This window comes from Prionailurus bengalensis, chromosome B3 (genome assembly GCF_016509475.1).
Source record: "Prionailurus bengalensis isolate Pbe53 chromosome B3, Fcat_Pben_1.1_paternal_pri, whole genome shotgun sequence".
NCBI lineage: Eukaryota > Metazoa > Chordata > Mammalia > Carnivora > Felidae > Prionailurus > Prionailurus bengalensis.
The window spans coordinates 126,421,024-126,435,769 of record NC_057355.1 but is presented as its reverse complement, the minus strand read 5'-3'; the positions used below and the strand labels follow the sequence as shown (position 1 = coordinate 126,435,769).

The 14,746-nt window shown below is 38.2% G+C and overlaps 1 protein-coding gene across 4 annotated transcripts in view; it reads left to right on the top strand.

The window, feature by feature from the left end:
• The window catches only part of STON2 (stonin 2), a 155,084-nt gene that overhangs the window by 46,359 nt on the left and 93,979 nt on the right, over positions 1-14,746 (top strand). For all 4 annotated transcript variants that reach the window (XM_043556776.1, XM_043556778.1, XM_043556779.1 and 1 more), the window contains one exon: positions 14,049-14,246. In XM_043556776.1, the coding sequence (XP_043412711.1) occupies positions 14,049-14,246 (198 nt within the window). The remainder of the gene's footprint in view (positions 1-14,048; positions 14,247-14,746) is intronic.

The window sequence follows — 14,746 nt, the reverse complement described above, 5'->3', positions numbered from 1 at the left end:
TTCAAATCAAAATTGAATCTCTATATAGTTCTCTAAAGAAATATTTTTGAAAATGAACCTAACCCCAGGGGGTATTTTATTCACATCGAGTCCCTTAGCAGTAGTGTTTCTGAGTTTCCCTGGTGGTAAGAAGTTTTCCTACTTTAGTATTTTGTCTCCTCTGTTCTAAAATTCCACTCTGTACCAGGAAGAATGTAGCAGTCAGCTCATATAACACCTAAATTCTTTATAAACATCCTCTCAGAGCAAGGCTGATTTCATGTGCATTTTACAAGTGTATGTGTGTGCTTTGAATATGTTTGTAAATGCATGCAGATAAATTGAAAGAGCAAAGTTCATTCCCAAAATTAAAAGAAAAAAAATTATGGCACTATTTTCAGCGTGAAGCTTCCTGTTCAGTCATCATGTTATGTGCTGACCTTCCTCCACAGACATGGCAATTTTGCGGCAAGGCCAAGACTGAATTGGACCCATTATGCAGATGATGCAGGATATGCATAATTACAAACACAAAAATTTTTTCATTTCCAGAGCATTTGTTCCACAGCCCAAGAAAAACACTAATATTCCCTTGTGCTTCAAATGTCTTCCCCAAAAGCTTGGGCTAAGGCCTTCCCATTGTGTCTGGGGAAGCTAATTATCTGGGGCCAGAGAAAGAGCCACTTGTTTGGGGGGAAGACCAGAGATGATGTCAGCCACTTAAGAGGGAGGCAGGGGTGACAGCTGAGAGACTTAATCCTGAAGAAGACTAGCCCAGTGGTTAATTTCTATTATACTTTTTATTCTAGCTACTGAGGGTGAGTTGGTGGGTGGGGGTGGAATAAGATCCCAACCATTTGGTGACTGTGTAGCTGAGGCCCATTGCTTTTGGTATGCATATGTATTTCCCTCTTCAACAGAAGAGGTTTTATTTTCTTTTAATACCTTAAATGTTCTCTGCTTTTAAGAATAATTAATGACCTTTCCGGAATCCATCTCAGACAGTGATATACTGAGGAATGGATTCTAACAAAGCCCTTCTTCCTTGGGGCCTGATGCCCTCTGCCCCTGCCCACTGGGCACCACTCTGCTATAATCACTACCTCTTCTGCTGTTCCTGACAAGCTCATTACTGCTCTTGCTGTTCCCTTGGCCCCCAGAACTCTTCTATGTTTTCAACTCAGAGCTCTGCTCAAGCATCATTTCCTCCTGCTCCCACCCCCCCCAACTTTTTCCTGCATTAAATGTCTTTACAGCCCATGTTTTTACCTGAAATTAGGTTATAAGTTTGTTTATTGTCTCTTCCTCACTAGGGGAAAGAGACTATCTCATTTACTCTCAATAGTATAATATGGAGCATGGAATTTAGCAGGTACTCACTTAGTATTTGTTGGATTAATGAATGAAAGATGTATATGAAACATACTGCAGAATGACTGACTCCCATTTATGGAGTGAATGAGCTATTAGGTGGAAGTTGAGGCATGGCTTCCTCTGTGAAGTATGTGTATTTTTTAACAAACTAGGCAAAGAAAATAGGCCAACCTCTTCCCTATCATGTCACCAGCTGACTATCATCAGTTTTGATTTCCCATCATTATACACAGTGCACACACGCAGATTCATATACCTGGCACACAGATACACATGCAAATATACATATACACACATAGTGTATGTGTGTAACATATGCACTTACATATACATGCATATATAATATAGGCATAACATATGTACATATGATACATATATTTATACAAACACACACATATTTTTCCCCCTGGGAGCTACCTTAAAAAGTGCAATTAAACCTGTCCATTATATTTTTGTCATATTTGAAACTACTACCATCATGCCATGTGGGCAGGGGAGAGGATCTCTTGAAAATTACTTCCAGTTATGTAAAATGGGCCTTAAAATATTTTATTAAAGCTACAATATTCTCCTCATCCAAAGAATGTGCTAACTCACCCAGGGGGTCCTTGTGGCCTATCTCACCCTCAGCGTGGGACATAAAACACAATAAACTGCCCAAACATGCATTAATTAACTAGTTTATTCATGCAAAAAATATTTAGGTGCTGGGAATGCAATTATGAGAAAGTTGGCCATACCCCCTGCTCTCCCCACGCTGAGGTTACCTAATGGTTGGGCAGTCTGTTACTAGTAAAGCCTTCTGGGGTAAGCAAGGGCCCTCTGAACCAGTCCTGGGACCAGCTGTTTGTATTGCCAACAATGAACTAGCAGGGGAGCCACAAATGAAGAATGGAATTAGATCTATTTTGTATTCATGGATGGGCATGTTTATAGCATTGGAAAAATCACACAGCCCTAGTGAGTAGACACCAAAGTATAAAATAAAGGATATGATATCAAACTATACATAAGTATTTCAATTTTAATCTATTTAGGATCCCAAAGGATAAAAACAAAAATTTTGTCTTTGCTGTATTAATTGTTTTAACTGACAACTTACCAGTTTATTGTTTATTCAACCAATGGTGTTTTGAATTCCCACTCTGGCAGTCACTGTTCAGGGCACTGGGGATACAGTGGAATATTCCTGCCCCATGGAACATACTTTGTGCTGGAGAAGACGTACCAGAAACACAATAAAGGTGTAGATACAGTGTCAGTGTGTGAGACAGTGGTTAGCAGGAAGGAGAGACACATGAGGGAAAGAAAGAATAGAGTAGGGAGGATGTGAAATTTTACATAAGATCAGGGGTGACTCTGAGCAGCAACTTTTGGGTAAAGACATGTGGGAGGCAAGGAGTGAGCCTTGCAGAAATTGGGGAAGGAGCTGTCCAGGTGAAAGTAACCACACATGACAAGCCTCTGATGGGTGTCTGTCTGTGTTGGTGGTATGTGACTGGAGTGGAGGGACATGGGGAGAAGGGAAGGGGATGAGGCGGACAGGTCATGAGGAATCAGACCATGTATGTGCTTGGAGGACATGGGGAGGACCTTGACTTTTGCTGTGGGTAAGATGGGAAGCCATCAGAGGGTTTTGAGCAGAGGTGTGGTAAGGTCTGACTTCGATTTGAACAGGTAATTCTATTAAAGCTATGTGGCTGCTCTGTTGAGAAGACCAAGAAGAGGAAGACACTTGGGGAAGCGGGGTGACCAAGTGGGAGGCCCCTGTAACTATCCAGAAAGCGATGGCTGTTCCCTGAAAGAGACATGTGGGAAAACAACTTCCAAAGGCCAAAGGAGCCCTAAGGCCAGAGACAAAGGCTGATAGGTCCAGTTTGACAACAAATGGTTTATTAAAGGGACTTAGGGACAGAGGCAGGTCTTGGGCAGCTACAAGCTGAGTAGATCTCTGTGACCCCACCTCCTATAAGACCTTCTTTCATAGCCCTACAGGCTGGGGAGTCATGCTGGTGGGCCACCCCGGAGGGACCGTTGGGGAGCAGTTGTGTGTCACAGTCCTATCTCCTGAGCTGATTGAGGACTTCATGCCCCAAAGGTGCACTTAAGTGAGGTTAGATGAGAAAGAATGTTGGGAGAAGGGGGCTGCACTCAGGAAGGCTTCAGGTCATCACCCTCGAGTCTGGGTCACACAGCAGTGTGTTCGGCCAGTGGTAGCTTGGAGATGGTGGGAAGTGATTGGATTTCAGATGTATTTTGAAGGGAGGACTAGCAGAAGCTGTGGTGGACGAGTTGTGAGACGAATCAAGGGTGGCTCAAGATTTCATTCTGAGCACCTAGGAGGATGAAGGAGCCCATGTGGAGAGGGTAACAGGAACTTGGTTTCCAATAGGTAAGGTTAGAGACCTAAGTGGAGATTTCAAGTAGATTTGGACGTAAGTTTATATCTGGATGTAATAACTACCACTTGACTCTCTTTCAGCACTTCCTTTGTGCCAAGCACTTTTCCAAGCGCTTCATCAATATTAACCTAATCCCCCTGTGAAGTGGGTACAACTTTAAGCTCCATTTGCACAGATGAAAACCCAGCAGAACAGGTAGATTAAGTAACTTGCCTCCGGCTGCAGGGCTGGATACCGAACAAGACAGGCAGTCTGGATCCAGGGGCCTTGTACCTAATCTCGTAGGAAAGGAGGAGACAGTTTCTATCCTTTTTTCATCTTATTCCTTGCTGGATGGCTGTGGCTGTGAAGAGCCCTGCTGACAGCACTGTCTGGCCCAGGTATCAAAGGCCTGGCGCCTGGGAGAAAAATCAGCCCCAGGCTCCACACTTCAACATTTCAACTAATCTTGTGGCCTGAGGACACTCGCTTCAGAGCCCAAGCAAAGTGATTCATCCAAGATTTCTAAGTTGATAGATGAATAGTATTAGAGCAAATGAGAACAGTGTGTGAGGTGTAGGGATTTTGCCTCTCCCAGCTGTGTTATTCCTAGCTTCTCTTTCAGGGGAAGTACTGCAAGTTTTATCCAACAAATGTAAAACGCCAGTGTGAAAATACGAATAATTAAAATAGCTTTCTTTCACAGCATTAGAGTCTTTTGATATGTGGTTTTAATAAGCTTTATGATTGAATAAATATAAAGGAACATTTAAAATGTATATTAAATTATAAAGAACAGCAGTACAACCCCATCACCCAATTTAATAAATAGAATATTGTCATCACCCACAAGCCCTCAGGTTTTCCTACTGATCATATCTTCTTTCTTCCAGACATCCCATCCCTCCCTCCTATATCACCACCTTCCTGGGGTTTGTGATATTAACTACATTATTTTTCTTAACAGTTCTCCTGCCTACACGTGCATCAAGAATGATATAATTTAATTTCACTTCTTTTTGAACCTTGTGTAAATGGAATAATACTGTATGTATTATTTCATAGCTTGCTCCTTCAACACATTATTTGTGACATTTTCCCATACCATTACCTGCAGCAATAGTTCCTTTGGTTTTTATTGCTGTGTATTCCATTATGCTGATATACCACAATTCACTTATCCATTGTATTACAGTTTGTTATTTGCCTTGTTTCTAGTTTTTTGCACTTAAGAATGTCCTTCTATGAGCATCCTTTTTGTTTTTGTTTTTCTATGAGCATTCTTTTTTTTTTTTTCTAATTTTTATTTTTTCAGGGAGAGAGAGAGAGAGAGAGAGAGAGCGAGCAGGGGAAGGGCAGTGAGAGAGGGAGACACAGAATCCAAAGCCAATTCCAAACTCTGAGCTGAACTCACGAACCTTGAGGTCATGACCTGAGCCAAAGTTGAAAGCTCAACCAACTAAGCCACCCAGGCGCCCCTCTGTGAGCATTCTAAACATACAACCTGTGAACATGTGTAAGCGTTTCTCTTGAATTAAAAAGTCAGAGAATTGCTGTGCTGTAGGCTGAGTTTATCCTCAACTTTCTCACTTAGCACCAAGGCGTTTTCTAAGGTGGTTCCAGTTTACTCTTATCAGCCATATATAAGATACTGTGTCTGCACTTCCTTGTCTGCACTTGGGATTGTCATATTTCTCTATTTTAGTCAGGGAGATAGGGAAGGGGGAAGAGTAATGGACTCTCATGTGGTTTTAATTTGCATTTTCTAGATTATTAATGAGACTGAACTTTATTTTTTGCCACCTGAATTTTTTTTTTCTTTCATAAAAGTCCAGGTATATTCTTGTTGAGGTCTCTCCCCTTTTGTTGCTGATGTCTAGGACTTCCTTGCAGATATGATGCATGGCAGATCTCTCTTACACATGGATGTAGAATAAATTGGATGGTCTTTTCATCTCTTTATGGTGCCTTTTGTAAAAAGTTCTTAATTTTAATGATATGAAATTTGTTTTTCTTTTATGGTTGGTGTTTTCTGTGTCTTGGTAGAGGAAATCTTTCCTTACCCTGAAGTTGTGAGCATATTTGGGTATATTTCTTCTAAAATATTTCTTGTGGAACCTTTTATACTTTGATATTAAATCCACCTAGGATTGATTTTTCCATTTGGTGTGAAGTAGGAGTCTAATTTCAATATTTTCTATATAGTATTTTACCATTATTTCTATTATCATTTTATTCATTTTAAATGTATATTATTAACATTCTATTTTGTTCACATCTAAATAGTGTGATTCTGCTTATTAATACAAGGAAAAAATACGTAAGGTTTTTGATTGAGAATTAACATCTTTACACACTAACTTTTTTTTTTTTTTAATTTTTTTTTTCAACGTTTATTTATTTTTGGGACAGAGAGAGACAGAGCATGAATGGGGGAGGGGCAGAGAGAGAGGGAGACACAGAATTGGAAACAGGCTCCAGGCTCCGAGCCATCAGCCCAGAGCCCGACGCGGGGCTCGAACTCACGGGCCGCGAGATCGTGACCTGGCTGAAGTCGGACGCTTAACCGACTGCGCCACCCAGGCGCCCCACACACTAACTTTTTAAACCCTAGTATAATATCTCTTTCCAGTTATTTAGATCTTCTGTACAATCTGTTAATAAACCTTAAAAGTATCTTCTCTGAGACCTTGTGCATATTTTGTTAAATTTATTACTATATAGATATTTTTTGTTGCTATTATACATTTTTTTTAACATTTATTTTATTTTTGAAAGACAGAACACAAGCAGGGGAGGGGTAGAGAGAGAGGGAGACACAGAATCCAAAGCAGGCTCCAGGCTCCGAGCTGTCAGCACACAGCCTGATGCGGGTCTCAAACCCATGAACTGTGAGATCATGACCTGAGCTGAAGTTGGACTCTTAACCAACTGAGCCACTCAGGTGCCCCTGTTGCTATTATAAATGTTATCTTGTTTTAAGATTAATTTTCTATATATTCTTTGTTACTTTTCAGAAATGCAATCACTTGTATATATATTTAAAAACAAATACTGTGCTAAATTTATTAATTTGATAATTTATTAGGGTTTTTTTGCATTTTATGTACACAAAAATATCATCTGCAAAGAACGAGTTTTGTTGTTTTCACTCTCTTTTACTTCCTGCCTTACTGTGCAGGTTCTGACCACAAATAGGATGTTGAGCAGAAGTGGGAGTAATGGCTGCCTGTCATCTTGATGAGGATCTCCGAGGGAAAGTTCTCCCTTGCATGGTGTTTGCCGTAGGGGTTTGGGGTTAGCTCTATTAGGTTTAGGGAGCTTCTTCTGTTTCTAGTTTGCCAAAAATTACTACCATGAAAAGATACTAAAATTTATTCAGTGCTTTCTCTGTATGCATTATGATGATAATATGTTTTTTATTCCTTTAATGTATTATTATGGTGAATTATATTAACTGATCCAGTAATGTTAACCCACACATTATCAGCAGAGTGATATTACCTCCAATGGGGCTAAAAATAGTTCTTTGGGGGGGGGGGGAGAAATCTTATTCTTTTTATATGTACAGCATAGCTATATATACAGTACATGATAGACATACAACATATCTTCCGTGTTAAAATTTAAGAGGGAATTGATACATTGGACTTCATCAAAATTAAAACTTTTGCTTTATGAAAGTCCCTGTTAAGAGGATAAAGAGAGAAGCTATAGACTGTGACAAGATATTTGCAAACTACATATCCAACAAAGGACTGGTATCTAGAATATATAAAGAAAACTTAAAACTCAGTAGTGAAAAAACCAAGCAATCTAATTAGAAAATGAGCAACAGACATTAAACATATTTTTCACTTAGCTGGCAGATAAGTATCTGAAAAGGCATTCAGTATCGTTACCAATAGTGAAATGCAAATAAAATGAGTTATTGCTATACACATATCAGATGACTTAAAATAAAAATAGTGGTAATATTAAATGCTAGTGAGTATTCAGAGAAATTAATTGCATGTTTAGTTTAATAAGGAACTGTCAAACTGTTTTCCAAAGTCATAGTTACAGTTTACATTCTCACCAGCAATGCATGAGTGATCTACTGTATGACCCAGCAGTTGTACTCTGGGACATTTATCCTAGAGAAATGGAAACTTACGTTCATACAAAAACCTCTCCATGAATATTCAAAGCACTGTTATTCATAATAACTAAGAACCAGAAACAGCCCAGATGTTCTTTGACAGGTGTAAACTAACTGTGCTTAGTCCATTCCATGAAACACTACTCAGCAATCAAAAGGAATGAAGTATCAATACATTCAACACCTTGAATGAATCTCAGAGGCATTATGATGAATGATAAAAGCCCATCATAAAAGGTTACATACTGCATGATTCCATTTATATAGCATTCTTGAAATGACAAAATTATAGAAATGAAAAACAAATTAGTGGTTGCCTGGGGTTAGGAACAGGGCATGACAGGAAGAAATAGAAATGAATATAAAAGGCAACATTCCTTGTGGTGATGGCACTGTTCTGCATCCTGACTGTGGCTGTGTATACACAACCTATTATACACTGATAACATTACATAGAACTAAATACACACATAAGTACATGTAAAACTGGGCACATCTGAGTAAGATCAGTAGATTGTATTAATATCAAGTTCCTGGTCATGTTATTCTACTGGAGAGGAGGGGATTCAAGGGAGAGGATAATTGGGGAAGAAACCTGCTAGTGGGGCAGTAATGAAAAAAAGTTGAGAAATACCATGTTAAATAAACTAAACTCGTATTAACTGGATAAATCCAATTTAGTCATGATGTAATTCTCCTTTTCATTGATCTCTAGATTCTCTTTGATGATAATTTATTTGAGATTCTTATATCTATGTCCATGATTGAGGTTGACCTATAATTCTCATTTTGGAGAATAGAAGTATAAATGCAATGTACTTTGTCAGGTTTTGATGTCAGGAAGTTCTGACCTCATAAAATGACTTGATGGGTGGTCTCTTTTTTTTTCTGAAAAAATTTTTTTCCTTTAAAGTTTGATAGAACTGTTCAGTAAAACTACCTGGTCTTACATTTTCCTTATGGGAAGATTTTAAGAATTCCCTTTATTTGATGATTATTGGACAAGTCAGGTTTTTAACTCTCTTCTTGGATCAGTTTTGAAGTTATACTTTTTTAAAATTTCTGTAGTTCTTTTTTCAAATATGTTGGCATAAAGACATTCATTATTTCCCTCTCATTGCCTTCTAGATATATACAGCATGTATAATTATGTACCCTTTTTCATTCTTAAGGTTATTTGTGCTTTCTTTTTTCTTGATTTTTCTAACAATTTTCCAATTCTATTACATAATCTTCTTAAAGAATTTTTACCTATGTGCTTTTTAATTTCGATAACTTCTGCTTCTATGATTATTATTTCCTTTCTAGTATTCTCTGATTTATTTTGCAGCCCTTTCTGTAACTTGATAAGTTAGAAGCTTATTGTATTAAATTTCAGTTCTTCTTTTCTAATATAAGCAATGCACCTGTCCCTGATAATACTGCTTACCTCCATTCTTTCTCTTTTAAATTTTTTAATGGTTATTTAGTTTTGAAAGAGAGAGAGAGACAGAATGTGAGTGGGGGAGGGGCTGAGAGAGAGGGAGACACAGAATCAGAAGCAGGCTTCAGGCTCTGAGCTGTCAGCACAGAGCCAGACACGGGGCTCAAACTCACAAATGGTGAGATCATAACCTAAGCCAAAGTCAGACACTTAACCAAATGAGCCACCTAGGCACCCCTGCTTACCTGTATTCTTAAAGTTTTTACATATACTATTTTCATTTTTGTTTGGTTCTGGATATTTTCTAATATTCATTAATATTTCTTCTTTGACCAACAATTCATTTAAAAGTATGTTTCTTAGTTTCTAAATTTTTCAAATTGTCTTCTATCTAGTTTTGGTAAGTAGATGCTAGTTATATCTAGATAACTGGTTTGGATAACTAGAGACATCATTGTATTGTGATCAGTGTTCATGGTCTATTTGATACCAGTTTTTTGGTATTTGTTAAAACCTGCTTCATGTCCTAGCATCTGGTCACTTGCCATAAGAGTTTTAGGTGTGGATTATGAAGAATATGCATTCTTCACGTGTTGGTCTATGTATGACCATTAGATCAGCTTGTTCATTTTGTTGTTTATATCTTCTGTTTCCTTGGTAATTCTTCTCCCTCTTTGATCTATCGCTTACTGAGAGAGGTGTAATTAAAAATCTCCCATTATGATGATGGACATTTCTTGCTTTCTGCACTTCTGTCAGTTTTTGTATTAATAATTTTGAGGCAAAGTTATTAAATATATACCAACTTAGAATTATTATTATCATATATTTCTGATGAATTAAAACATATAATAATTTTGTTGTAACCCTTTCTAATAATGCTTTTACTTTAAAGTCTATTTATAGGCAACAATATATCAGGGTTTTTTTTCATTAATATTTTGTCTTATATGGATTTTTTTATCCCTTTACTTTTATTATTGTTGAATCTTCGTATTTTTTTTAAGTTTATTTATTGTTGAGAGAGAGTGAGCATGAGTGGGGGAGGGGCTGAAAGAGAGGAGACAGAGAATCCTAAGTATGCTCCACACTGTCAGCAGAGTCTTATGTGGGGCCTGAACTCATGAACTGCGAGATCATGACTAAGCCGAAATCAAGAGTCGGACACGTAACTGGCTGAGCCACCCAGGTGCTCCAAATCTTTGTATTTTAGATGTGTCTTTTGTGAACAGCATGTTGGATTTCATTTGATTTTTCAGTTTGATAGTCTTTTTCTTTTAACTGGAAATTTTAGTCCATTTATGTTTATTATCAAGTACTGATATAGTTTATTTCTATAATCATATGTTTATTTTTCTTGTCTTTCCTTTTACATTAATTGTAGTTTCTAGTTTTTGTTTGTTTAAATTGTCTTTATTTTTGCCTTGCTCTCTGAACATCTCCTCACTGAATAAACAGTCCTATTTGGTCATTTTCTGTCAGCTTATTGAAGCATTGGCTTCTCTTGTTGAGAAGATGGTAGTCAGTCTAATCATCATTCCTTTGAAAGTAGTCTTATTTAAGATCTTGTCTTTGTTGTTGGTCTTGTGTAGTTTCGATGTCTATTTGCACAGTTATTTTTGGTTACCCTGCTTGAGATACCATGAGATTTCTAATCTGATGAAAAAATCTTTCATAAATTCTGGAAATTCTCAGCCAGTGTTTTTTTTGTTTTTGTTTTTGTTTTTGTTTTTGTTTTTTTTTTAATATTGTCTCTCATTCTCTCCCTCTTCTCCTTAGGAATTCCGGTTAGATAGTTACCTATGAGCTTTTACCACTCTGTCCAACATGGGACTCAAACTCACAACCTGAAGATCAAGAGTTGCACATTCTACCAACTAAGCCAGGCGCCCCTCCCATGTGTTTTAATCTCTCATGTTTTCATCTCTGTCTCTCTATGCTATCTAGATTAATTTTGTATTTACAGTAGTAGTTTTCTTCTCCAGAAGCTCATTTATTTCTTTTTCAATTCTGTGTCTTCTTTTCTAATATTTTCATTTTCTTTCGTATTTTCTTGTTTCCTTAAACATATTAAACATACTTATATTTCCTGCTAAATAATTCTAGTGTCTGAATTCTTTGCAGGTCTGATTCTGGCTTCCCCCCATCCCTGGCCCCCTTGCTGGCTCTGGTTTGTGTTTATGGTAACTTGATTTCTTATGTATTTCATGGTTTATTTATTTTTATTTTTTATTTTATTACCATGTGTAACTAAGGAACATTCTGTCTGGGAAGGGTGGCTTTGAGGTATCTTCCTCCAGAAAGGATGAGTATTTGCTTTTCCCAGGTGCCCGAGGCCACTACCAACCTGGAAATACTTCAGCTATGTTCTCAGACTGGAAGGTTTTCAGACCACACAAGTAGTTTCAGCCGTAAGCCCCTATGTGGGACAGCTTATAGTTATAAATTCTTAGGAGATTTCTTTTCTCTACCCTGCACCCAGGCTTAAGGCAGACAATTTTCCTTGCTGTCCTTAGTTTGGGGGTGGGGCTTATTGCTAATTTACCCTTTAATTGAGCCCTTTAGGAATTCAAGCTTCAGGCATCACATCTTTTGTCAGATTTCCCATCTTGGGTTAGCCCTAGGTTGTTTTCCTTCTTTGCCTTCTTCACAAGACCTTTAAAAAACTCAAACTCAGAAGTCTCCTTGGTTTGTTCAAAAGCCTCGGGGTCTGAAAATCAGGATGAGTGCTCTGTTTACCATTCTGGATTCCAGCTTGAACTTGGCCTCTGATAATTCTTTCTTGCTCACCCTCTAATATATTTTAAATAATGTTATTACGTTTTATTTAATTTTTTTCCACAGTAAGGTGTCTAATCCATTATATTGTAGGAAATGGCAGTCCTATAATAAGCCTTTAAAGTTCAGTTTTGCTTTGGGCTGTTTGATTGTTTATTTTGTTCTTCTTTATCAGTTTGATTTTTTTCTATGTTTGTGTAGGAGTTTTATAGGTACAAGTTTAGTTTTAACAGTCTGTACTTAGCATAGACTGTTATGAGTGCTTCTCATAGACTGTTATGCGTGTTTCTGGTGCTTCTGTTGATAAAACCAACAAATATTGAGTACCTATTCACACCAGACAGTATTCTAGGAATGGGGATGCAGAAGTGAGTAAAATGGACCAAAATCCCTGCCGCCCCAACCCTGTCCCCAAGAAGCTTGGATTCTAGTGGGGAAGACCCTGCATTATGTAGTACATTAGATGGTGATAATACTAAGGAGAAATAAAGGAGAGAAGGGACTTTGCATTTTTGGAGAGAATAGCTCAGGAATACCTTACTGGGAGGGTAATATTCTTAAAGAATAGGGGGTGTGAGCCATGAGCACTCCAGACAGAGAAAAGACCTTCATGTCTTATAAATGTCTAAGAGAATATGGAATGAAAATTCTCCGTGGTTTCATATTTGTTCTATGTCACATATATTGCTATTTATTATTTTTTCCCTCCTAAATCTCAATTTTCTCTTTACCCAAATTTCTCTGAACCCAACTCTCAGTAATTTTGATTCTCTAGCTAGGAGAACTGACTGTTTTTAAAATTTTTATTGTAGTTTATTAATTTTGAGAGAAAGAGCACATGCATGTGCACAGGGCAAGGGCAGAGGGAGAGAGAGAGAAAGAGGGAGAGAGAATCCCAACAGGCTTCGAGCTGCCAGCGCAGAACTCCACGCATGGGCTGAACCCACAAACCATGAGGTCATGGCCTGAGCAGAGAGCAAGAGTTAGACGCTCAACCAACTGAGCCACCCAGACACCCGTAGGAGAACTGACCCTTCTTGAACAAGCTCTTTAACCTCTTTTGAGGTGGTTTCCCCTTGTGTCAGATGAGACCAGTGCCTGTCTCTCAGGATTGATAGTGAAGTGAAGTAACATTTGTATAAGTGTCTGACATTTCATGAGTACTCAAGAAATGCTAGTTGTTTTTCTTTTATTTTTCCTTCCCTGTCCACACTGCTTTCAGCACTTGTTTTTAGTACTTATCAATTAATTTGCAGTAAGATTCTCATGCAATTCCATGGAGAAACCGTGTGGTAGGCAATTAACTGAAGACAAATAAACGTTAGAAAACTTCATTTTAAAAAAAGAAACTTTCCAAAGTGGTTTTGAAAGGCTGAGTTTGCTGCTCAGCGTTCAGGAGATAAAGTCAAGCCCTGTGCATTCCTCCCTTGAAGTTTGTTCATTGTATTGCAGATCAGCAGCCCCAGGAAATCTCAATTTGTATATGAAACTGTCTGCAGAGTCTCCAGTTACAGTGAGACTCCAGAGGCATATCACCTTCCTATGCGAGTACATATATATTCACCTATCTTCTCTTAGCCATTAACCTAACCTAGCTGTAATTTTGCAGTATATTTTGGGAAGTTGGCATACCACTAAAAATGGATTCATGAAGTTTTCGTTTGAATGAAACAAATCTAAGTTTAGAAATACAAGTAGAGCTGAAAATCACTACTTTTCTTTAGTGAGATTTTCTTTGATTTGAGAGTCATGAGAGCCCTTATTTGTGGTACTGGTTTTGATACAGACTTACAATGTGGGGGCTCAGTCAGTTATTTTGCCCTGTCATAAGTGATATTTCCATCATTTCCTTCCCTTGTATGGCTGTTGAGATTTCGTAGGACCTGAGCACCATCAAGGTAAGACAAGCACTAAAGATCAACGAGCACAACCAATTTATATTGTCTGCTTTTGGTTCTTGGTCTGTCCCCAGCCATACCATTGACCATGCCCTGCTGGACGTGCCCTTCCTTCGACTCCTTGAGGAGATGCCCTCTGACCTCTGAGAGCAGCTGGACCACACATTCTGAAGACACCAGTAGTCCTAGTTTTGATCCCTCATACACCGACCTGCAGCTTATCAATGCGGAGGAACAGATGAGTAGCAGGGCTTCTCAGGCTGACTCGACTGGTAAGATGGAGCCCAAAGGGCTTTGAAGATCACTTTTGGTGACCTGTTGCCACTCCTAAAATCTGTGCAGCTTTGTTTGCAGAATGAGTTCAGATGTAGTAGTCCTACAGTCAAAAAGCTAGGATAGAGTGGTTCAAAATTGCATTGGGAAAAAACACGTACACAGATTGGCTGATTAGTTGGCAGGATGTTAATATTGGGAAACCATTTGACAATATATCTTAATGTGTTATTTTCTACTATTCGGTACAAGTACTGTTCCTTGTCAATTTATTTTCTCCTTGGATGACTGAACTATACATAGTATGCACAAGGCTGAATCTTTCACCCAGCCACCCATGCATCTTTCGTTTTCAGCAAGAGGGAGGTAGATTTGAGCAGAGAAAAAGCAAATGTTATGTCAAGTGGAATGAGTCAGGACTCAGCCACTGTGTCCAGACCACAAATCATTTTGCAGTTATATTTTTTCTTTTGTGCTTGAATTGAGCTATATACATCAG